General features: G+C 41.1%; 2 protein-coding genes across 12 annotated transcripts in view; one reads left to right on the forward strand and one right to left on the reverse strand.

The window, feature by feature from the left end:
• Window positions 1-19,162, forward strand: part of obscna (obscurin, cytoskeletal calmodulin and titin-interacting RhoGEF a) — a 42,078-nt gene extending 22,916 nt beyond the window's left edge. For 7 of the 10 annotated variants that reach the window (XM_079350617.1, XM_079350616.1, XM_079350614.1 and 4 more), the window contains 42 exons: window positions 30-2,252; window positions 2,344-2,416; window positions 2,517-2,611; window positions 2,689-2,801; window positions 2,903-3,103; window positions 3,244-3,326; window positions 3,521-3,694; window positions 3,813-3,972; window positions 4,092-4,193; window positions 4,420-4,584; window positions 4,935-5,075; window positions 5,247-5,424; window positions 5,621-5,734; window positions 5,918-6,085; window positions 6,356-6,458; window positions 6,547-6,676; window positions 6,779-6,884; window positions 8,644-8,752; window positions 8,920-9,053; window positions 9,126-9,238; window positions 9,678-9,846; window positions 10,040-10,127; window positions 10,208-10,408; window positions 10,508-10,568; window positions 10,661-10,738; window positions 10,831-11,003; window positions 11,091-11,117; window positions 11,209-11,361; window positions 11,768-11,813; window positions 11,917-11,994; window positions 12,149-13,895; window positions 14,111-14,233; window positions 14,312-14,434; window positions 14,810-14,977; window positions 15,190-15,283; window positions 15,456-15,695; window positions 16,440-16,663; window positions 16,748-16,762; window positions 16,978-17,074; window positions 17,460-17,609; window positions 17,751-17,927; window positions 18,913-19,162. In XM_079350617.1, the coding sequence (XP_079206743.1) occupies window positions 30-2,252; window positions 2,344-2,416; window positions 2,517-2,611; window positions 2,689-2,801; window positions 2,903-3,103; window positions 3,244-3,326; window positions 3,521-3,694; window positions 3,813-3,972; window positions 4,092-4,193; window positions 4,420-4,584; window positions 4,935-5,075; window positions 5,247-5,424; window positions 5,621-5,734; window positions 5,918-6,085; window positions 6,356-6,458; window positions 6,547-6,676; window positions 6,779-6,884; window positions 8,644-8,752; window positions 8,920-9,053; window positions 9,126-9,238; window positions 9,678-9,846; window positions 10,040-10,127; window positions 10,208-10,408; window positions 10,508-10,568; window positions 10,661-10,738; window positions 10,831-11,003; window positions 11,091-11,117; window positions 11,209-11,361; window positions 11,768-11,813; window positions 11,917-11,994; window positions 12,149-13,895; window positions 14,111-14,233; window positions 14,312-14,434; window positions 14,810-14,977; window positions 15,190-15,283; window positions 15,456-15,695; window positions 16,440-16,663; window positions 16,748-16,762; window positions 16,978-17,074; window positions 17,460-17,609; window positions 17,751-17,927; window positions 18,913-18,997 (9,002 nt within the window). In that variant the 3' untranslated portion in view covers window positions 18,998-19,162. The remainder of the gene's footprint in view (window positions 1-29; window positions 2,253-2,343; window positions 2,417-2,516; window positions 2,612-2,688; window positions 2,802-2,902; window positions 3,104-3,243; window positions 3,327-3,520; window positions 3,695-3,812; window positions 3,973-4,091; window positions 4,194-4,419; window positions 4,585-4,934; window positions 5,076-5,246; window positions 5,425-5,620; window positions 5,735-5,917; window positions 6,086-6,355; window positions 6,459-6,546; window positions 6,677-6,778; window positions 6,885-8,643; window positions 8,753-8,919; window positions 9,054-9,125; window positions 9,239-9,677; window positions 9,847-10,039; window positions 10,128-10,207; window positions 10,409-10,507; window positions 10,569-10,660; window positions 10,739-10,830; window positions 11,004-11,090; window positions 11,118-11,208; window positions 11,362-11,767; window positions 11,814-11,916; window positions 11,995-12,148; window positions 13,896-14,110; window positions 14,234-14,311; window positions 14,435-14,809; window positions 14,978-15,189; window positions 15,284-15,455; window positions 15,696-16,439; window positions 16,664-16,747; window positions 16,763-16,977; window positions 17,075-17,459; window positions 17,610-17,750; window positions 17,928-18,912) is intronic. The other 3 variants (XM_079350620.1, XM_079350619.1, XM_079350622.1) reach the window with 3 other exon arrangements.
• Window positions 18,409-23,445, reverse strand: guk1b (guanylate kinase 1b). Of its 2 annotated transcripts, XM_079350627.1 has the most exons (9): window positions 23,332-23,445; window positions 22,228-22,341; window positions 21,979-22,020; window positions 21,594-21,719; window positions 20,460-20,556; window positions 19,602-19,740; window positions 19,360-19,444; window positions 19,181-19,266; window positions 18,409-19,092 (listed from the first exon to the last, which is right to left on the reverse strand). In XM_079350627.1, the coding sequence occupies exons 2-9, from the start codon at window positions 22,337-22,339 to the stop codon at window positions 19,060-19,062; spliced, it is 720 nt and encodes a 239-aa protein (XP_079206753.1). In that variant the 5' UTR covers window positions 22,340-22,341; window positions 23,332-23,445; the 3' UTR covers window positions 18,409-19,059. The 2 variants fall into 2 exon arrangements, with proteins under 2 accessions (XP_079206753.1, XP_079206754.1); XM_079350628.1 differs by lacking the exon at window positions 21,594-21,719.
• Between the last annotated feature and the right edge of the window lie 247 nt (window positions 23,446-23,692).

The following is a 23,692-nucleotide window of genomic DNA, read 5'->3' on the forward strand; positions in this document are numbered from 1 at the left end:
ATTTACAGATATTTGTTTCCATTTTCTAGCAATACAACTCATTCCTCCAAAGATAGAGTCTCCCACTGTACAGCCTTTGGTAAAAGGCGCTGTTTCAAAGTCTACTCCATCTCCTGAGGATGAAAAGCCTAATATCCCAGAGAGCAAACCCGTTCCTCCAGAGCCAAAAAAGAGAACTAACAGGAAAGCATCTATTACCACTTTAGACACAAATGTACAGCCAATGTTTGACCAAAAACATTCTATTCAGAGGGAGAATAGCCAAGACCAAAAGGGCATGCAACCTGCAGAGTCTATGGGGAAAGACTTTGACGTGGCATGGAATGTAACACAACAGGAGAGCAATAAGGAGAAAGAGAGTGAGGTGATCAAGAAAGTCGATAAGACAATAAGAAGCCTGCAGAAAGATGATAGGGTTGACAGAGATGTGGAAGAACCAGAAAGGCCTTTAGAAACAGAGAGAGAAGTTAAAATAGAAGTCAAGCAACTGGAAAGGAATGTAGAGAATATAGTCATGGTTGAACAAAATGAACATCATACAGACACTAGTCGTGGAGACAGTGTGTGTGAACAAAATAAGTTGCAATCAATATGCCTGGGAAAGGAAAAGGAAGTCGACTCGAAGTCAAAGCAACCAGGCCAATCTTCAGAGAAGACAAGCAAAGTTAGCTGGAAAGAGAACCTTACAGAGCCAGAATTTTGGAAGAACAGTGGACAAGAAAAACCATCTTTGAAACCTGAAGAAAAGTATATTGAGGAGGAACCACAGAGGCCGAGAGCAAAGGCGAGTCAAGTGGACAAAAAAGAAGAGGAACCTTTAAAACCACCAGTCAGATCGAAAGGAAAGGTAACCATGGCAAAGGACCCACGTCAAAATGTTGATGGGGATAAAGAGGATGTTGAAGTCCCATCAGTAAACCCTGCCATAAAAGATTCTGAAGAAGACTACAAGCAAAGAAGGCATGTGAAACAGCAAGCGTCGACAGATGCAGAGAGGGAGAGAAAGCCACTGGCTGTGAATAAACAATCAGTAGATCAAGCAGAAAATACAGAAAAGGAGGCTGAAATTTTAGCTCCAAAACCACCTGTGAGGATAAAAAGCAAAGGCAAAGGGGCGATGGATAAACAGTATTCAAGGGACTCTGAGACTGATCAAGATAACCAGCAGACAACAAGAGTTGTGGTTAAAACATTGGATGATAAGTTAATGAAACCTTCTACAGAGAGTTTGAAAAAAGAAGTTGAAGAGAAGAAAAGATTTGAGATATCATTAACATCAGACGCTGAGATAGTTGAGGAAATTGCAACTGTGAAAGCTCCAGAAAGGGATACAAGCATCAAACAGCCAATGAAACAACCAGTTAAACCAATGAAAAAAGAACCTGAAGTCGACCAGGAAATAAAGCTGGGAGTCGAACCAGTGAGAAGAGCAGCTGAACAAAAAACAACAACAATGACAGAAGAAATCCCGCTACTGTACATTTCTGAGGATGAGACTTTCTCAGAGGCTTTGGCTGAGTTACCTGTTGACCTCAACAATGACAACACCCCTTTGTTTTTGGCTGACAAGCTAATACAACCGTCTTCTCTTCTTCCTGCCAATGAACCCCAGCGGGTACAACCTCAGAGCAAAGAAACACCAGAGTTTGACATCAGCGTTGAGGATGAACCACAACTGCAAGAGGCTGCGGTCAAAATCCAGGCTGCCTTTAAGGGCTATAAAACGCGTAAAGACATGCGACCTGTCTTCAAAGAGGTGTTTAAGAATCAGAGTGCAGATCTCCATGGTACAGTTACTCTAGTGTGTGTTGTAGAGGGAAAACCCAGCACTGTGCGCTGGCTGAAAAACAGCCAACAAATTACCAGTGACCATCGATGCCGTATTGACTCTACAGAGAATGGCATTTGCACTCTAGTCATCAAAAACCTGACCGCAAATGACAGTGGGGTCTATACATGTGAGGTATTGAATAAGTTTGGTGTGACCTCCTACAATGGAAACATAACAGTAGTACAGCCTCAGAAGCTTGTACACCCACCCCTCGCAGCTATATCTCCTCTGCAACTCGCCCCACAAAAGCCTGAAGCCCAAACTAAGAATGAAACACATAAACCCACCACTGCTCCTGATGATGCAAACTATGTAGAAAGTGTCACTGAGTCTCTTTGGGAGGTCTTCAACCTGACGGAGCAGGATGCTCAGATGAGACTACAAGAGAGGAGAGCATCCTCAAACATTGCTGCCAGCTCAAGTGAGTTCATTCTCTCACTGTGATGGCCAAAATGTGTTTGCCTGGCCATATAGGCACAGAAAATAACTTTGTGATTGTCTGCTTTCAACAGTGTCAAGTCCTTCTGATTATGAAACAGCTCCGGATATGATGGAACCTGCTGAGACTGGTCCAGTGGTGCCAAGGTCAGGAGCAGAAAGAGGATAGATTTAGTTACTGTATATGGATTTGTCCTTTGTTTTGTATTTGTAAGATACCCAAAAGTGTTTTTGAAATCTGTTTCAGGGAAGTGACAAAAGCAGTAGATCCAGTGCTTCCAAAAAATGATAACGAAGAGACAAGTCCCCCACAACTTCCTATGAAGCTATTGAAAGTTAAAGGTAAGCCTTGATTTATTTTCTCCTCTCCTAAAGTTGTTATTAGGTAAATCACATCAATGATCCTCTTTTCTCTGTAGGGGCTCATGAAGGTAAAATGAGGACACCGTCTCCCAAACACCACCGTGCTCACACACCCTTAACGAGTACTGTCTCTGGGTCGGAGTCAGAAGGGGAAGAGGATAGACGAGAGGTAAGTAAATAATTGTGATTAAATTTAGTGCAATAATCATGTGAGCTGTTGTTGTATAGATTTTATTTTGTCTAAAATATCTAATTATTTTTCCACCTCAGACATTTGAAATGTATGTAGCTCGAGCAGACTGCAGCCCTGACAGTGGAAACAAGGACAGTTTTGTGCTGAAGGGGGGCCAGTTTGTGGAGGTCCTGGACTCTGTTCATCCTAATAGGTGGCTGGTGAGGACCAAACCCACTAAAACGAACCCTGCTCGTCAGGGATGGGTGTGTCCTGCCTACCTGGAGAAGAAAAGAAAGGTAGGTTATAACAGTGAAGTGAAAACTGTGTGAACATGTTATATTCTGGAACCTTAATCATACTTAATCATCTTCATCAATACTTTCAATTGAAGCTTTCACTGAATAAAGTGATGCATGCATGCAATTTGTTGAAACAGGAGATGTTCCCTCAATTAAGAGCCCCACAAGAGGATCTGGATGGAATTGGGTCTACAGGAGAAGAGTACAGAAGAGCTCTGAGGTCTGTCATTCTGCATACAATGACTGGTTACATAACCAGGGGAGGATTTTAAAATCAAATGTATTATTTTTTGATAGTTGTAATTCACATAATTTTTTTTCTTATTTACACATATTCCTTGCAGCATCATTATAACTTTAAAACAAATACTACTTCAACACAACCAATCTGCTTTTCCTTTCCTTCAACTTCAGCCAACTGATCCAAGGCTTTGTTGATGGAGAAGAGGAGTTTGTAAAGGAGATGAAGACGTTTACTTCTCACCAGCTAAATTGTCTGGACTCTAGCCGGAACGTCCCCATAAACATCTTGAATCAGAAAGAGATCATCTTCAGGAATATCAAAGAGATTGTGTTTCTGCATGAGAAGTACTGAACCCACACATAAGAAAAACCAATGGATTGTATTGTAGTAAACATAACCAAAACCTTTTGAATGTATTACTACATAATGCAAATAGATAATAATGTAATGTCTTCTTCTCAGGTGTATTCTCCCTGGTCTCAGGGCGTGTGTCACAGACGATGACGTGGCCATGCATCTGATCAAACACACTGAGGGCTTTGAGAAGTACCTACACTACATGGTGGGACAAGCACAAGCAGAAGCATGCATCAAAGACAAGGCCATCCAGCAGTATTTTAAAGTATTTACAACAAGTGGTTGGATTTAAACACAAATAGTTTACAGTAATTGTGGCAACCAATGTGCTGAAAAGCATCTTTTTTCAAGCATATTGAATGTTCTTTTTTCTTCACACTTCAGGAGTTAATAGAACCCACTAAGGCCGAGGGTCCAGTCATGGATGTACTGACCTTCCTTCAGCAGCCAGTGGAGAGGATCCAAACCTACCAGGCTTTACTGAAGGTCAGTTCCACTTTCATGTGAAACCTTAATTATTACTTTCAACTCGAGTGCGGTAGTGCCTGACTGCCTGTCGCTCAGTGATTATGTAGACAAAAGTAAATACAAGTGTCAAGGGAATTTCTTTCAACTCGATCTAAGGATTCAAACTATTTCTGCTCGTAAAGTTGCTTCATGAATCTGTGTCTGCTGAATGTCTTCGATTCATAATACAAAATGTTGTTACAAGGAATTGGTCAAGAACAAAGCAAAAAGTGGCCAGAGCTGCTGTATTTTGGAGGATGCTTTCTCCACTGTGTCCTGTCTACCATGGAGGTCTGACAACCTGCACCAGGTGTCCCTCATCGAGAACTACCCAGCTCCGCTAAGCACCCTGGGCGAGCCTGTGCGACAGGTAACTACAGATGACTAAAGGGCTTATTAGGAGGTTTTGGAATGACAAACGTCTTTAAAATGAATTTATTTGCTTCTGTTAAAACAAGTAAAAATGCTTTTGTAAACATGTAATGAAACATTTTTCATAGGATCCCCCGAAAATATCACCTTTTTATCGCGGTGTGCCAAACGCTTCTCTGACCAAGTTGCACTATCAATTCAGTCAACTTTTTTTTCAACATAATACACAAACTTTGTAACTCTTTAAACAATTTTTAATTAAAGGTTTCTCAGTCCTCTAGGTGTATTGATAAAAATATTTCCTGTCACATGTTTTGATCATATAGTGTGGTCCTCACTTTCTTTCAGGGAGTCTTAACGGTGTGGGAGGAAACGCCAGAAAGCAAAACATCCTCTAGAGGGCATCAGAGACAAGTCTTTCTATTCAAGGAATGCATTGTGCTGTGTAAACTGAAAGGTGACACATATTCTTTCAAGAACAAAATGAAGGTAAGCGCTGTTCTTCTCTCGTCACATTTTCTAAACAAAACAATTCATCAAAGAAACCTTGCAATACCCATTTGGCCACAAGTAATGACATTTCCTGTCTGCATCACATCCATATGACTTCCCTCCACTTCCAACTTTGTCTTCTTACTCTCACTTTTTCACCCTAACCAGCTGAATGATGTGGAAATTAAGGAGACTGTGGGTGGAGAGGAAAAGTGTTGGGGGTTGTGGCATGAGCACAGAGGCTCGTTGCGGAAGTACACCCTGCAGGGTCGCTCCTCCCACATCAAACTCTCCTGGCTCAAAGATCTGAGGGAGTTACAACAACGCTCTAGTCTACTCACTAATTGTATGTATTTTTCATTTTCATTTTCATGTTGGACAATCAATATACGGATATGGAAATATTTGAAATTTAATTACAAGTATTAAGAATGGCAGCAAAAGGATTTCATTGCCTTCTGATGTTCTGATGTATCTCGGTGAACATGTCATCAAATGGTTGGTGATTGATTTCTGTTTTTCTGTTGCTGTCTTCTCAACAGGCCCACCTGTATTTGAGTCTCTCTTGTCTGACTGTACAACAAAAATAGGACAAACAATCAAACTGACCTGTGAAGTCACGGGTTCACCAAAACCAGTGATTAGCTGGCTCAAAGGTCAGAAATGACTCGCTTCATAATGACTATATTCTGTACTAACTTTTAAGGGTAAAAGGTTTGTAGTTTTCCTCTGTATTTATTCTCCTTTAATAACAGAAGGATGATTTCCTGACCAAATTGGTCCTAAATGCATTGATTAGTTTGGCTGCAGTGGTTAAAAATCTAATGTCAACCTCACAGATGGCCTGCCCTTAGAAGATGACCCGCGTCACATCATCACAGCAGACAGGTCAGGAACCTGCAGTCTCATCCTGGACAGACTCACAGCAGAGGACTCTGGACAGTATGCCTGCTGTGCTTCCAGCTCCATGGGCAGGGCTGGTACTCTGGCTAAGGTGGTGGTGCAGGGTGAGTGAACAAATACTGTCCTTCTAAACAACTTGAGTGTAACTTCTGAGTCATGTTTGTGTTTGAAGATAGATGTTGTGGACATGCACATTTCCACAAAAAAAAAAAAACAACAGAAAAATGAACATCATACCAATATATGTTATATTCGTACTACATCTGCTGTATCTATAAAAATAAACATAACTTAATGGTGTTACTTGAACTGCCACTGAGTTACTACATGTAAGTATATGGGCGAGTAATGTTTGTCTATTTTTCTTTTCCCAGCTCCACCTAGATTTGTGTCTCGGCTGGAGAGTGCCTGTCTGATAGATGGAGAAGATATACAGTTTATCTGCTCCACACTTACTACTCCTTTGCCACGGATCAGGTATGTCAACACAGAGAAAATGAAACCCTACTATTTGTTGTTTTTCTTATGTTGTGTGTTAAACTTATCTATCTCTGGGTTTTTTTAGGTGGTTTAAAGATGGCAGAGAGTTGAGTGACCAGCAAAACTATTCCATCCACAATGATGCTCGCAGTGGGGTCCTGTGTCTGACGGTCATTAGAGCATCAGTGGCAGATATTGGACAATATGAATGCGAGGTATAAATTCTCAATCAATGAAGGCATACATACTATATATCTATATTATTCTATTCCTAATAATTGTCTTTTGAGGAATTACGTTTATATTTCTTTTGCTAGCTTTGGAATGAATTTGGCTGCGTCAAGTGCAAGGCAGGGCTGTGCCCAGCTTATGTACCGACGATTGACATCGAGAACAACCAAGCGCAGGACTTGCCCCCTAAAGGTATGACAGCCAGGTCTGCTGAAGGTAAATATTCTTCTCACAGGGTTGAAGGCCAGTACCGGGTTTTCATGCGGATTATCACACATTTTCAAAAGTGTAGCAGTTTTTCAAGAAGGGATGAAGCACATGCCATTGTCCAGCTCCACCTCACTTCGGTTCCAGTTAGCCTGTCGGCATCACATCCATATGACATCCCTCCACTTTCAAACAAACTGCAATATGCTGCATCAATTTGTACCTAAACCAATACCATTCATCCATTCTTTCACAGTTGATTCCATTTGAAGATTTTACTCACAATCACTTTTTTCCATTTCACACACACACTCACATCATACGATGTTCCAACTACCATACTAGCTGTCTCTAGATCCTCTGAGATTATTTAGTCTGTACAGCAGTCAATGCATGAAGAACTGAAGCTTGTAATGTTCAGAATAAACATTTACTGCTTTATATGTAGAGTGCAGCAAATGTGGATTAACAAGAACAAAAGTGTTACATGCTGGTATTAATGATCTTAAAGTAAACCACACATACAGTTTGCATTTCTAATATTAGTGTTGACGTTATTGACAACTTAAAATGACAGCATGTTGTAAAAAAAAATCCATACTCTATTAATTCACTGTGTCTGTCTCTGCTGGAAATAGATATGACCTGTTTAACCCCTTCTTAGACCATTCTTTACATTTCCTATTTGGTCCCTTAACTGGTTCACCTCTCACTGAAGTCATTTGTATGTTACACTAGTGTTTGGTGTAAAGCACTTCTCTGTGTATAATTCAAAGTTTGACACATGTTGAGTCATGAGAGAAACAAAATTTTCTAATCCTGGATAACCCAACTGTAACTCTTAACTAACAGCTGTCCAGTACCATAATTCAGCAGGATCTTGAGGCTAACATCCAACATAGAAACCATACTGCACTCCATGCATCTTCATCTGTAGAAGACGTTGATACATTTTAGTGTTTGACATGTTTGTGTGTTTCTTCACATTTCCACTTTCAACAGAGAAATATCAATGTGAACTGACAATCATTTACCTCAGTTATTCTTTAATGAGGAACAAAAAGCCAGGCAAACCCTGATGTGCTGTAAACTTACATCGCTATGACTGTCCATTTTATGCGGGGCTTTTACAACTGTATGTTATCTAGTCACCATCACTACGAGAATATAAGAGTACAATTCAGCCAAATTAAATAATTATTTACTGTTGGTGTTAGATAAGTTATCTTCATTATTTTTATTTTTTATTGGGGGGGGGGGGTATGACATCTGCATCTCTGCATCTCATATTTGCACTTCCATTGTCCTTAACCTTCATGTTTTTCCATCTTCCCTTGACTAGCCCTAAAGCAGGAGATTCCTCACATGGACGATTCCATGTAAGTCATCATTGTCATGATAACAAATAACCACAAAACATTTCCGTTTCTCCTACTGCCAACGCATGCCTAGCTAACTCTTCACTTCTACGAACACGAGATGGTCATGTGCTGGACAGGTGTCTCCTTCACCAACATGCAGGGAGAGGGCGCACGCTCTTATCCTGTTGTTGTGTTGGGTTAATGGGGTTAAACCTTCAAGTACAGAGGTAAGAAATGTAATATGACTGCTCCTGGTATGTAAAGGTAATGTACTTTATCACTTTTCCTTTTCCAATGATTCTGTTTACTTCAAAATAGAGAACATACTCCTTAAAATCCCCTTTCCCATAAAGTCCTGCTCTGTATCCTTTTGGCTTTCACAGATGCAGACTCAGAGGGCTGGTCCACTGCCTTTGTTAAGAAGTGGTTACAGACTGATTTCAGCCCAACCTCTATTGCTAAGATGCTCTTCCCCCCTGAACAAAGTGAACAGTAAGTTTAATACTGGTTAGCTCTCTTCACCTGCCTTGTTTAAGATTGGTGAGATCACCAATGATTGTTATCAGAAAAGATGTTTCTGGATAGATTGAAAAGCTGTTTCTGCTGGCTGATGTGTAGTTTATGATAAAAGTTCCTTCTCCTTTTCTATTTTTCCACAGGGCTGAATATAGCACAGAGGAGGCTGTTCCTACCACAACAGCAATGGATCAGGCACAGCAGCAGCAGCCAATGTATTACATAGAGGAAGAAGAGGAAGAGATCTTCATCTCAGAGTCAATGCAGGAAATGACAGGTGGTGTTCTTGACTCTGTATGACTTTAATCAAACTTTATTTGATTACTAACTGATCTGATGTCCTATCCAGCTCCAGCCTCCATCCAGGTATCCTGTGAAGATGTTTGTGTAGAGCCGGGCAAACCAGCTACATTTACTGCCATCATCACAGGAAGACCTACTCCTACGATACAGTGGTACAAGGTAGGAGCAATGTAAATATGTAGTCTTGACAGGAAGAGTGGATTGAAAGGTGATCTTGGGTTGGTTACGATATCACAAAATGTCTCATTTGTACCACACAAGTAGCTTTTATATTAATACGTTTTAAATTGATCATGATTACACAAGGCGGAAAAGAAGCTGTACATGAACAGATAGAAAATACACCTCCCTGTTCAAGTGAAGTTTCTTTCTTTTTCCTAGTTAATAATTTTTCTTATGTAAAATACTGAATTGTTTACTTTTGCACTGCCTCCTCTGAGAGTGACAAATAATAAAATCACCCTCTTAACAAATCCCAGAGGGAACAGGAGGGTATTGTATTGTTTTGAGGACAAACATGTTTAATACGTACAGGACATGAATGTTTAAACCTGACTGATGTCCTGATGAAGAATGTACTGTCCTTATGTGACTGGAGGATGAAGAGGAACTTGCAGCCAATGAGAATGTGGAGATAGTACAGCACGGCGCCCGCTGTTCAGTGACCATAATGTGCCCTGAGGGTGAGGACAGTGGTATCTACACCTGCTTTGCCTACAATGACTCTGGCCATGCCTCGTGTGAGGCTCAGCTGACAGTGGAAGAAGGTGGGACATCATCAATGCTGCTATGCTTTATTAGTTAAGTTCTATAGACGTGATTTATTTATCGAACTTTACTGCTGGTCAGTGTAGCTTAAATTGAATGCATATTAGAAATTCACGTTATTGTAAGGGAAGTAAACAAATATTTTGATTGGTTGCAGTCCAAGGAGTGTTTCCATTCTTTTACTGTCTGCAGGTCCACTGGAGCGTCAGGAGAGAGAGGTGGAGCTGGGGAGGAGAAGGAAATTATTCTCTGTCTATGATGTCCATGAGGAAATTGGGAGGTGAGCCCTTACTTTATGTTGGTGTAGTCCCGCGTGCCCATGAGCCCTTTGAAGATGATGAAGATAATCTCTTTTTATAGGGGAACCTTCGGTGTATTAAAGCGTGTAGTCCACAGAAGGACAGGTGACGTGTTTGCCGCCAAGTTTCTGCCTCTGCGCAGCAGCACTCGGACCAGGGCCTTCCAGGAGAGGGACTTGCTGTCCCGCCTGGCTCACCCCAGAGTGGCCTGCTTGCTGGATTTCTTTTGCACCAGACGCACACTTGTGCTCATCACAGAAATGTATCCTTCCAGTTAACAGGATTTAATTAGTTGTTTTCTATCATGGTGGAAAAACGTATGGGTTCGATTCAGTTCGGCGTTCTTTAACAACATTTCCAGATGCTGTTCTCATGGACTTCTGGACCATTTGTTACTGAAAGGATCAGTGTCCGAGAAAGAGGTACAAGCTTATTTATTTCATAAATAATGTCTCACAAACATTCTTAAGGGTTAATGATTGAAGTTATGCTAATATTCTACATGTTGTTTCAGGTCCAGTTATACATCCAGCAAATCCTTGAAGGAGTTGGTCACATTCACAGCATGAACATTTTGCATCTGGACATTAAAGTGAGCTTCTTTGCCTGATCAGCCTGACGTTATTGACCCTGCTTTTATTGTTGATGCAGTTCTTCACATGTTTCATCTTTTAATCATTTCAGCCTGATAATATCCTCATGGTGTATCCACCCAGAGATGAAATCAAGATCTGCGACTTTGGCTTCTCTCAAGAAATAGACACATCCAGACACCAATACAGTGTGATCGGTACACCAGAATTTGTTGCTCCTGAGATTGTTCACCAAGAACCGGTCACTGCGGCCACTGATATTTGGTGAGTTTAACTCCCAACCCACGACAGAGAATGACCTTTTATCTAAGTCAAAGGGATTTGTAATGATTCTCTTGTTCTGTTTGCCAGGTCTGTGGGTGTTTTAGCATATATATGGTATGTATCACTGAAAAAAAATACATTTAATACATGGTTCATAAACAATACTCCTGCGTGTCTAAATCAAGCTCTGTATTTGCCTCGGCAGTCTGGTGGGTCGATGCCCTTTTACGGGTGAGACTGACCGCTCTACACTGCTGAGGGTGGGTGAAGGGACCCTAAACTGGGATGCTCCTGATGTCACCAATAGGAGCCCCGAGGCCCAAAACTTTCTCTACATGCTGCTTCAGCCGGATCCAGAGTAGGAAAACCTCCTTGTTTATCACACACGCTGCCACATTCGATCACACACAAAGCTGCAACATCATCAAGTATAAATATTTTAAAAGTGTGTTTGTGTATTTGTGCTGAAGCCTCTCCCAGCTGATTTTGAATCCTCACTGACAAAATGTGAGTGAAAATGTGTAACGTGATCTCAAAGGGCTCAGCAGAGAAAAACAGGTTGAGTAGAAAATAACAAGGGAATTGTCTGAGAGCTGCTCAGACAATGCACTTTCACTCGGCTGCTTCATTCATGATTCTTTTTTGTTGACATTCCAGCACGTCATTCAAACTATAAACCCACACTTGATTATCAGTTGAATCAAAAATATTTCCAATACTCCCCATATATCATGTCTGACCTCGCCAAATGTTCCTTTACTTAGGAAACGACCTTCTGCCTTTGAGTGCTTGAGCCATGAATGGTTCCAGGTGAGAGGAGTTACTTCACAAATGGTGCTGTTATCAAACGTGCTGCTGTCCTCTCACTCAGAAAAATGTTTCAATATTCAAATCCTAAAAATACTGTGTCCAGGATGAACATGCAGGTGAAGATACTGATGAAATCAACACAAAGATATTGAAAGTCTTCATGTCTAAAAGGAAATGGCAGGTAAGCAACCTCTGCATCATTTGTTGAAAACTCAATCTCCGGAAAAGGAAGAGCTGACCAGTATGTAGTACTTTTGACAACATATATTTTCCATTAAAGACAAGAAATAAGTCTTAATCTGTCCTCATCAGTAATTCTAATTCTATTCTCCCAGCGCTCTTTGACTTGCATCGGGTCAGTTCTCACATTGAGGCCCATCCCTGATCTGCTGGACGCTCCTCTCAGAGACACTGCGGTCACTGTGCCTCGTGAGCCTCAGGATCACAGCAGCTCCTCCATGAGCAGCGGCTCCTCCTCAGAGTACGACGAAGCTGACTCCTGGGACTGTTTCCAGCACTACAGCCAGACTGAGGAGGAGGAAGAAACGGAGGAGGACTATGATCCTTTAACAGAGAGAGCACGGATCCCTGAGCCTTTTGCCAAACCTTACCTCGATCCAGAGGAAGAAGAGGAAGTGACGCTGGGGGAGGAAGAGGATGGAGAGATGCTGGGAAGAAGGAGTGTACTAGAGCGGAGTATGAGCAGGCAGTCAGTTGCGTCATCGGATGTGTCTTGCCAACAGACACCTCAGAGGGAGCGTAGGTTCAGTAAAGACAGTAGCCAATCTCTTTACTTGTCTGATGGGGATGAGGGCTCAGGGAGTGACGGAGGTCGCATCCCCCGTGGCAGCCTCATTCGAAGTACTTTCTACAATACCTCTCATCAGCTTTCCCCCATGTCTGCCAGACACATGACGTTGCGGGACAAATTCCAGGCGAAAAAGCAGGAAAGAGGCCGTAAACCACTGCGGAGAAGCCTCTCAGGACGTCTCAATGAGCCTCTTATTGAATATGTGGAAGACGACACAGAGACCAACCGTGGTCAGAGACGGGCTTCTATCCAAACCACAATGCAAAAGTCCAGTTCCTTTGACAGCGGCGTCGGCCTTGCCCACACCAATGTACCACCTCACAGGAGGAGCAGGTCTCTTGATGAGTCTTCTCGTCGATCCCCGAGCTCACCCTCACGCGCAAAGTCTGCTGAGGGGGAAGGCTCTCAGAGTCTGAAGGAAGATTCAACTGATAAGGACGTGTCAGGGCGAAACCTGTTGACCGTCCTGAGTCCTCACCGCCCTGCAAGAAGAAGAGGATCTGTTGCTCCATTACAAGCTTCTGGAACTTGCATGGTGGGTGGAACTTCGGCCCCCTCAAGCTTCTTTGCTGGAGGCAGAAGGAGTCTAAGGCTGAGTCAGGAGCAGACAGAGGGGGACACACTTGCTGGCTCCCAGGGGTCTCTTGCTGAGTCATTGATTTTGGAGCATGGTGGCTCTGAATCTTCAAGTCGAGACGGCTCCCATGACGACCTGAGTCATGGTTATCTCATAGGCAGATACAGATCAGGAGAAAGCGATGGGTATGATGATCAGGGCGAGCCTCTCATTCCACCATCCCCATGCTCCTTCCGAGAAGTTAAACCTAGAAGCTCTGTACCTCAGGCACCGCCCCGAAACCGAACCCGCTCCAACCCTAACTTATCAACAAACAGCAGAGCCCAGTCGGGGACACTGCTAACAGCTAGTCCAAGTCCAAGTCTCTCTTCCCTCCAGGCTCCAGAGAGGCCTCCCAGAGCCAGGGACAAAAAGGAAGGCCATGGCCTCCAGAGGCATGCATCTGCTCCAGCCCTAGAAGCCAGGCCAACGACGGGAAAGTCACCAAAGCTGGGACTGCTAAAGCTCTTCCGCAGGCAGTCCTGGACTGGCCATTCATACTCCCAGCTGGATAACACGGTGTTAGGACCCACACTAGGAGAGATCATGAAGCCAGATACTCCCACCATGTCTCTAAGGAAGAAAATGAGAGCTTCAGCCTCCAGTCTGACCAAGCTGTTTTCAAGGTCTTCTAGTAAAGAGGATGTGAGTAAAGGTGAGCAAATCGAATCTGTGCTGATTTTATTTTGTCATTTGGCAGACAAATATCACTAGAGGAACATTGTTATGGGGGGAAAAAATGTAAATATGTTTTATAGATATCAGGAAAAAGGAATGATTTCTTTGCTCTACCTAACCTAAGGCTTGTCACTTTGACAGTGACTTTATTTTGTGACCTCTTTGTCTTTTGCTGTTTGTCTTCTTTAACAGGGCCTATAGTCAAAGGATCAGCTCCCATCCCCCCTGAAAGGCACAGTTCTCTACCGAGTCCAAAAAAGAGGGCCTCCAAACTCCTGCCTTCTTTAAAAATACCTGCATTCATAAAGTCGAAAGGTAGAGAATAAGTTAAATTATTTACTTTATTATATTTCTGTTTTGGATGTTTGTCTTAAAATAACTAATAATTTCCAGACCTGCCAGTCCGTCCAAACAAGGCTGAAGTATTCCAGTTAGATGGAGGGGGAGTCCTGCTGGTTTGGAAACCTGTCCAGTCTCATGACCGTGTCACTTACTGTGTTCAGTACTGTACAGATGGTGAGTTCACCAGCATGGTTATTAAAGTGATGTTTTGTGTTAATTGGGATCTTGATGTTTGGCATTTTTCCATACATTTTTGAGTTTTGCTCTTTTTTAAAAAGTTCAGCATTTTAAATGTTGGACTCATATTGGTCGGTATTGAGATGAGCTAAGAAAGTTTTTACCACTTTCAAATAGCACTATGTAGGTTATCAGTGCTGCAGTACAAAGTGTAAGAAGTTCACGTTTAAGACTTGTTTAAGGTTTAATACTCAAGGCTATAAGATTCTTTTATTACCAACAGTCAGTATGATTGTTGTTTGAAACAACTAAAAGTGTGTGTGCAACGAGTGGAACCTTCACTGCTAACAGTGTCATGTGCCTTGTTGTCAGGAGGGGAATGGACAGTTTTGTCAGAGGATGTGACTGACAGCTGCTACGTGGTGAAGGACTTACCCAGAGGAGTTTCTTACGTATTCAGGATGGGATGTATCACCAAGACAGGAGCAGGACCCTTCAGTGATGCTTCAGCACCTGTTGTTATGGCTACACACCCTGAAGGCAGGGGAACACTTACATGTGCATTTTTTGCCATTTCAAAAGAGTGATCTAATGTGTTGTTTTTTTGTATACATTTTATATTTATATGAATATGAGACCAAGCTTTGTAAATGTAACAGGAAATTGCCTTATTGATTTGGTTTATTTAAAATTCAGATCTACAGCACGTGGATGGTTAGAGAGCTTTTTTCTTCATTTATTCTGTTGTATAGAGACTCACATTCCTCTGATCCAGACTGAGTCATTGGGGTCAAAGGCGGTTGAACCGAAGCACAAGAACTACAATTTCCTCTCTGAGATCAACAGGTAAGTTTTTAAGTAGAAGAAAAGCATTTATAAATTCTCTCATGAACATAATATTTTTTCTACTTCTGAATATATTTGACACATGGGTGGGATTTTTCCGTGTTTCCAAAATTGCCGCAAAGTATTGCCTTTTTACTGTTCCTCTTCATCTTCTGTTGATCTTCTCTCCCAGAGGTCGTTTCAGCGTCATAACCCTGTGCAGGGATTCTGAGACCAGCCAAGTGTTTGCTGCCAAGATCACTCCTTACCAGGCCGAGCAGAGACAATTGGTCCTACGGGAATATCAGCTGCTGAAGAGGCTGCATCACCCCCATCTGGTGCAGCTGCACACAGCGTACATCACCTCCCGATACCTGGTGTTGGTGGAGGAGCTGTGTCCCGGCAAGGAGCTGCTCTACAGTCTGTCAGCAAGGTACAGGGAGGCTTCAGAAACATATGCGCAAAATTAGAACACATCTTTGACGTTTTCAACAAAGAGACATCATTGAGCAATCGTTGTGGACAAAAAAAAAAAAAAAAAAAACTTTTGGTTTGGTTTTGCATGTGTTATTCTTTTTTGCCAAGCGAGATGAGGCTGCTGTTTGTGGGCAGGTGAGTGTGCCTGTCCGTGTGATACTTTGAGCTCAAGCAGAAGATCTACCACAAAATCTCTTTACAAAGTCTTCACAATCTTATGAGCAGATTGTGGATGAGTCCACTGCAAACATCATGAAGTACTCTGTCAGAGAATTAAAAGCTATTAAGTTAAAAATCTCTGAATTACTATTATTATTATTCTTTTAATACTCGTGATAAGAGTCTCTTTAGAAAACCAATCCCGGTGAAAAAATTACCAAATCATTTCAGAGATACTCTAGTTACTCCACTAGAGCTATTGTTGTTATGTAAACACATTTATCAAATCATTTCTTTCAAAAAAATACATCTAGTTCAATTGATCTGTGGTTGCAAAATACAGAGACGATGAAAATGGACACTCACTGTAACTGATAAATGCAGTTTATACCCTCTATTGTTAGGTTTTCTCTAATTCAGAGGTTTGTCAAAAGGTTGTTTTAGTGCAACCTACCCATTTGTGTTGATCCCTCACAAAATATAATGTGGTCTCTTACGTCCTGTACTTAAAGGATCTTTCTTTCTGTGTTTGCTCTCTCAGAGATCTGTATTCAGAGACTCAAGTCGCAGAGCTGCTGGTTCAGATTCTGAGTGCAGTCGACTACCTTCACAGCCGTCGAGTCATCCACCTGGACCTGAAGTCTGACAACATGCTGGTGGATGATGGTAACCATCTGAAGATAGTTGACTTAGGCTCAGCTCAGTCCTTCACACCGGGCCAACCTCTTCAAATCGAGCATATTCACGGCTTGTCAGACAACAAAGGTACCGGTGTGTTTTTAATGAAAAACAAAGTAATGCCTGATTCTTCTAATTTACTAAACCTTTGACTGTCATGACCCCCAACAGACTGCCGCAGCAAAGGTACACACTAATGGAGGACGGATTGATGGATGGAAATAACTCAACCTAATTCCATCTACCTCAGCAGACCCTAAACCATAGCCTAACAAACCCAAGTCCATTTTTTAGTTATTCTTTAAATCACTTTATTTTTATTGTGCATGTAACTGAGTGTGGTTTGCCAGTAACAGCACAACATTTTATGAATGGTGTCCTTTGTCTGTCTGTTTTGTCAGTTTATATTGTACTCCCTAAAGCTCCGGAAATCCTGGAAGGTCAGGGTGTCGGGCCTGAGACCGATATATGGGCCATAGGAGTCCTGTCGTTCATCATGTAAGTGAAGAAAAACAGATTTATAAAAAAAAAACTTGACTTGGTGGTTTGTGAAAGTATCTAAACGTGTTTATGGATTGAAATAAAAATATTTCACTCTTCTCAAGGTTGATAGTATTAACTAGATAACAAGTGAATGATTATAAAGATGGAATTATGTCAGTTTTCGTTTCTTTATATATCAAGAAAGTATCATTAATATAATGATTAGATTAGTTCTGCCTGAGTGAGATATTTGTGGTTCAGTGTTTGGATGATAAAATGTTAACAATATGAAGGATTTAAATGTATTTCTGAAATATTGAATAGTAGAAAAATACCTAAGTGATATTTTTGTCTTTGATTTTGTTAAGTGTATGTTGTTTTTTTCCCTTTTGCTAACAAGGTTGAGCGCTGACAGCCCATTTGATGCAGAGCACAGCTGGGATCAAGACAAAAACATCAAGAAAGGGAAGATCCAGTTTGGACGGTGTTACCCTGGTCTGTCCGAAGGAGCCTTGAACTTCATGAAAAGCAGCCTGAATAATAAATCTTGGTGAGTTTCAAATGTGATCTACATGAATGCACCTGATGTAGAGAAAATTAAAACACATTTCATTCTTTTCATCTACTCCAAAGATTATTAGAGAAGTAGAATTTGTTATGATATTAATAGTGCGTTCTAACATTGATATAGGGGGAGACCCACTGCAGCAGAGTGTCTCCAGAACCCATGGCTCCGTGCCCATCGGATCCCACACAAAGCCCGACCCTCCAAAGTGTGTTTCTCCACAGACAAGCTCAAAGATTACCTCAAGCAAAAGGAGGAGAAGCGGGACCAGGTCCACACCAAGCTTCAAGGTCCCTTCTTCCAGTAAGGACTCACTGCAGAGGTTTCTTTTCAGCAGCACATGAATGTTTCCTGTATTGCTCGACTCTTGTTAAAATGATTTGAGTATCGTCTGATTTTGAAAAGTTGATCCGTCTTAATGAGTTTTTGTTTATTTATTGATTAGCTTGTACATGAGAGTGTGCCGCATCTGTTGTGCATTGGCTTTGAAAGGTTTAGCCTGAGCAGTGAACACATCAGTTGCAATACTTTGATTTTAGTGACCTAAGAAACTGTTGCTTTCTCCTCAGTAACAGACGGACAGATTTAGCCTTGAAGTGAAAAGAGTGACACTGCTATTCTTCTTCATAGTAATAACGTACATATAGCGAGTTATTTATTATAAATACTTAAATGTGCCATGTTTTGCCTTAAAGCTCTGGGAAATCAATTAGCATAAAGACTTTTTTTGAAATGTGTTATACTTCAAATTGGAATGATTAGGAGAATAAAAAGAGACATTAAATAGTTCCAAAGTACATCATTTATTTAATCTGATTTAAATACAGTCAATCATACATGTGTCTTGTTAAAATGTAATGTATCTGATGATTGTATCAAAGATGTTGTTCATGTGAGAAATATTAATAATTTAGAAAACTAAACGTACAGATGAATCACAGAATACATTTGACTTTGAGAAAATGATCTCTACTGTATTTTTGTTCAACAAAACAAAAACAAGAGAAACTATTTTGAGGTCCATGAAACGGGTGAGACTCTTCACTTGTCGGAAAAACAAGTGTCAAACTTTGGGTTGTCAAAACCAAAGTTTGTGCGGAATTCTGCCGTTGCACCATGTTTGTTTGTTTGTTTGTTTTTCCTGTCAAAGTGTAGCTGAGACAGCTGTGTCAGGATTTTCATACATATATCAACCATTGTTTAGGCTAAATCTAACACAACCCCAAATACTCCCCCCCCCCCCTCCTTTTCTGTTAACAACAACAATCCCTCTTTTCTATCTGAGCAGCATGGAGCATGTAACTGCCCCGAGCCAAACCTCTGACCATGTGAGGGTAAAGAACAAACCAGATGACTCAGTGAAGGTGGAGTAACATAGACCAGAGTCCAAAGTTCTGGTTCTCCAGCAGAAGAAGATTATGTGTCTTTATCCTTTTTAAGATTGGGCCTCCTGAACTTTTTGGATTTCCTGTAAAAGAAAAAAAAATGTGAGGAAGAATTGTCTCTCCAACAGCTTCATTAAAAATGAGCAAGGATGGTTTCATGGTCTTACTCACTTCATTGAGGATATCTTTCAGCTCCTCGTAAGCTCTTTCTAAATCATCATTGATGATTACAATATCGAACACTCCTGGCTCCTTACCTAAAAAAAAAAAGCCAAACAAACAGTGAATCAGCTTTAGTGAGATGTCTATGTCTTAGCGTCATGACTTAGAAGGATTGCTGAAAAACTCACTGAGCTCCATGTCGATGCGTGCTGCCTCCAGGCGTTTCTGTAGGCTCTCCTCTGTCTCCGTCTGCCTGTCTCTCAGGCGTTTCTCCTAAGAAAGACAAGAAACACGAAGCTCTCTTGGTCAACTGCTTCTCCAATATATCACATGGTAATATTTAAATGTGTCTTGCAATCTGGCATGTTTACTTGATTGTGTGCAATTTATTGTCTGTCCCAGTAAAAAAGATGGATATGGTAATAATTACCAAGATTTCCATGGAGGGAGGCTGGATGGAGATGTAGATGGGGTTCAGGTCGGTCTCTTTAATCCTTCTCACACCCTGAATGTCTACATCTAAGATGCAAATAAGGTTCTTGGCCTGCACGTCTTCTATGGCTGCTTTACTAAAGAATTGAAGCATTATGACATTACCAAAACAAATATGCACATATTCTTCACAATGAGTGTTGTACACTTGTAATAATGTGTTTCTCACTATAAGATAGGGACCTAGGTAAGAGGATCGCTGCATTGATCTAAGCTGCTCAGTCCTGTCCTTTAGTGTGTGTGCGTGTGCGTGTGTGTGTGTGTGTGTGTGTGTGTGTGTGGGTGTGTGTGTGTGTGTAATCCACAGAAAAAGAGGAAGAGATTACACGTAACACTCAGGGTGCCAAGCCGCAGCGCTGCTCTTTTTGACGTAACGCTGTTAAAGCTCCATCTGTGACCTGAATGTTTTATATCCTGTTGATCTCTGTAGCTAAGCCTGAGGGTGCTCTCTTCTAAGAGGCCTGAGGCTGCATTTCTATTGAATGAAGTTTGATCACTACCAGTGACAGTTATTTAGGGTTGATTGTAATTTAACTCAAGCTCAGCTTGTTTTTTTCCAATTTTTATTACAAGAGGGAAAACACTGAAATGGTACTCAGAGCAAGAAAAAATCTAATAAAATAAGCTCAACCATAAATATCAAGTTCTGACAAAAATAATTACAATGAAAAAACAATCTCATAAATAGACACAAAATGTACAAAATGATTTTGCATCAAGATCACATGTGGGTTTTTTTCTCATTGTGCTCTTGATCATGTGATTTAAATCAGGTTGCAGAGACCTGAATATTTACCTTGTTCCATAAAGGTTTCCAGAAAACTCAGCGTTTTCTATGAAGTCTCCGTTCTCAATTCCCTCCTGCATGGCCTCTCTCGTGGTGAAGTGATAGTCTGAAACATCCACAGTGGAATTAAATCAAAGGAGCGCTCACTTCAGTTTAAAGACAGACTGTCTGTTTTTACAGTATGCAGAGCAAATCACTCCGTTCCTCTCAGAGCTAAATTTGTAACTTTGTATTGAATTTATATAAAAAGAAAAAACCCAGTACACAGTCCTTCTCTAAGGAAGTATGAACTATAAGACGTGTGTGTTTTATCAGCTACTTTCTAATAATGTCATTAGTGTAACTGGCACAGTACACATTATTTGTGTCCATATCAGAGTCATAGGCTTAAATCTTCACACATCAAAACCTCTGGGGATCAAAATCCGCTGAGTTTTGGAGACAAACGCGTTACTACAACCACCACCACTAATGGGCACTGCGATAGAACACGATCATTATGCATGACAAAATAACAGTCTGCTTAGACTCAGAGTTACAATCGGAGGAGAAAAGCTGGATAGGAAATGACTTTGCTGTAAAAAAAAAAAAAAGAAAAAGAAAAAATCAATAATAAGCTTGAAAAAAGCAGAATTACTTTAAAACAGTTTGGGAAAGTTAAACAAGACAAAAATACAATTTTGTGAACCAAATCCACTTTCGTTTTACGGGTCATATGTCAAATTAATAACTCTTCAACATTGTTGGCATGGATAAAGATGGAAAGCCCTTGAGCTGCTTACAAAAGACAGACTGTCTCTGGAGTGGTTTCCCAAGTTTTCTATCAAATTACACAGACACAAAGTTACAAACTTTACTCTTCTGATGCTATTGGTTGTTTGCAAATCAACATGCTCTATAAGCTACATTGGGAAGGGGGTAAGTTTTTTTTTTTGGACGCACAACTTCACAGGACTGTAAGTAGGGAGGTCACTACTGAGGCATCACAGGGGGCTATTTTCAACAGCTTTTTACTCCACAGTGTCTGATCCTGATTCCTTAGATCTTTTTCTTTGTCTTTACTTTTCTCCAATAAGAGCGTGCTTGGATGATGAAAGTAACCCCCATCCCTTTGCCTGTAATCAGGATTCACACGGAGGTCACCTTTATCTGGTGTTTTTGATTCGTTTGGACACGAAATTGGGCTTGTCATTTCTAAGTCCTCAGAGGAAAAGACGTCTGCTACGGGCAGTAAAGTAGCCCCCAGAAGCAAGGGGAGCTTGTTCAGCCCTATGGAGAAAGCAAAAAAGGCACAAAGAGAGGTTTATCCCTTTAAAACCAGGGGAGCCGAACATGTCAGTCACTTGGGAGTAAGAAGTGTTGTTGGCATTATTGTTAGGGCAGGCAGGGGGAGGAGGTTAAGGATATAGAAAAGGCTAAGGCTCAGAAACAAACATTTAAATCCAAGTGCAGGTCTGCAAAATGATATCATTGTGTAGGTTTTAAAGAAAGTCACCAACAAGCTTGCTCTGAGCTGGAACAACCGTACCTTTGCCATTTTCCTCTCCTGGTCGAGGGTTCCTTGTTGTGTCTGTGAAGAGGAGATTCAATTATTAAAACCCAACAGGGATTGAGGAAATACTTCAATATTTAAGGTACTGCCAAATAATGAATATTTTTTTATTTTTTGATAGTAGTGAATGAGACCATCAAGTTGAGACACTGAGTACGACTTGTGTCCTCCTCCAACACAATGTTTTGGCAATGGAAGCCAAAACCATATGGCACACAAACGTACGTGACACGCTGAAACCGAAGACTCCTTCGTGGTCGTTGATCAGCCTCTTCATCAGAGTGCTCTTCCCTGCTCCAGAGGGGCCGCTCAGAACTACAGGCCTTGGTCCTGACATTGCTCTAAAAACAAAACCCCCAGAGGGAGAAACAGTGCCAGGGTGAGCTCAGATTTGTGCCAAAAGAAGAGTCAAATGAAGTCTTTTGTTATTTAGAATTGCTAATGTGAAAAATTCACAGCCAATATATATTGGTGTGAGTGTTTTTCGTTTGGCCTTTTTGATGAAACACCACTTTACAATCAATCAGTGCTGGTACAGCTTGCCATCTGTCCTGACTAGCTGTCTAATGAGGAGTAAGACTAATCCTCAGATCCCAGCTTCCCTTAACCTCGACACTGCCAGGAGAAAACATGCACATAGAGGAGGACAGACAGACTTTTGCTCTTTTGGTTTGAATCTTCATTTATAATTAATTGACACTTTTTGACGAAATTATACATCCTATGTCCTCAATTAAAAAACTGAAACATGTCTGTGTCCTAATTGCAGACTCGTTAGACAGCCAGAGGCCCTGAGGTTAATGTTAAGAATGTCTGTTAATGAAGTCATGACAGGTCAGTCAGCAGGATTAATTGGATCTGAGCCAGGCTGCTCAAAGGTCTGGGACAGGGGACCTATATACCTACTGCACTGAGAGAAGGTGAGGTTTATGGGACACTGAATCCACTTGTCCATTTTGACATTTTGTTATCACTTATTTGCTGCAGTTGCTATTTCAATTAATAACCACAAAAAGATCAATAAAGTCCTATTATTTTTTTCACAAGTTTGCCATAAAAAAAGTTGTTCACTGAATACTTGCTATTGTCAGCTAAGGAAACCAAACTGATGTTTTAGCTTTGTGTCACTGATTCCATCACTGGTGTAGGGTGGTTTATGAATCTTGTAACTGTAAAGTACAATACAAGTGTAATGCATTTTTCTAGTTAAATTCAGGTTTGAGTTAAAGACTGCTGGTTCAGGATTTTATTTTCGTTTTAGGATTTAAAAAAAAAAAGTAGTAATTTAGTCATATCCTGGATATCAACAAGACAAAAGTTCCAGCTCACCTTCTCAATCACCGTCTGTACTGTCTGTGTCGTAGAAATGTTCAATTGCAGGTGATTCTTCTGCCCGGCTCTTCAATGGACTGTCTATGATGAATATGTGCGTCTCTGTGTGTATGTGTCACACTGATTAACTGAAGAAGCTCACTGTCAGTGTGAATTACCACCACCTCTCCTCAGCTAACTGACCAATCACATGTCTGCAAGCTGGCCTGTTTATCCACACCACCCGTACAGGTACACAAAAGCATGCAATAAAAAGGATGGATATTTTCTCAAAGGTTATTTTGCAGTACAAGTGTCTTACAGTGTACAAAAAAATTCTTTGAGACATATCAGATTTTTAAGTTTGACTTTGAAACAA

Source organism: Symphodus melops (genome assembly GCF_947650265.1).
Source record: "Symphodus melops genome assembly, chromosome: 8".
Classification (NCBI taxonomy): domain Eukaryota; kingdom Metazoa; phylum Chordata; class Actinopteri; order Labriformes; family Labridae; genus Symphodus; species Symphodus melops.

Coding starts and splice junctions, on each gene's coding strand:
- guk1b (XM_079350627.1), bottom strand. CDS start 22,339: ATGTCAGGACCAAGGCCTGTAGTTCTGAGCGGCCCCTCTGGAGCAGGG. Junction 22,021..22,227: donor CTTCGGTTTCAGCGTGTCAC/GTACGTTTGTGT, acceptor TCCTCTTCACAG/ACACAACAAGGAACCCTCGA. Junction 19,741..20,459: donor GGAAACCTTTATGGAACAAG/GTAAATATTCAG, acceptor TCAATTCTTTAG/TAAAGCAGCCATAGAAGACG.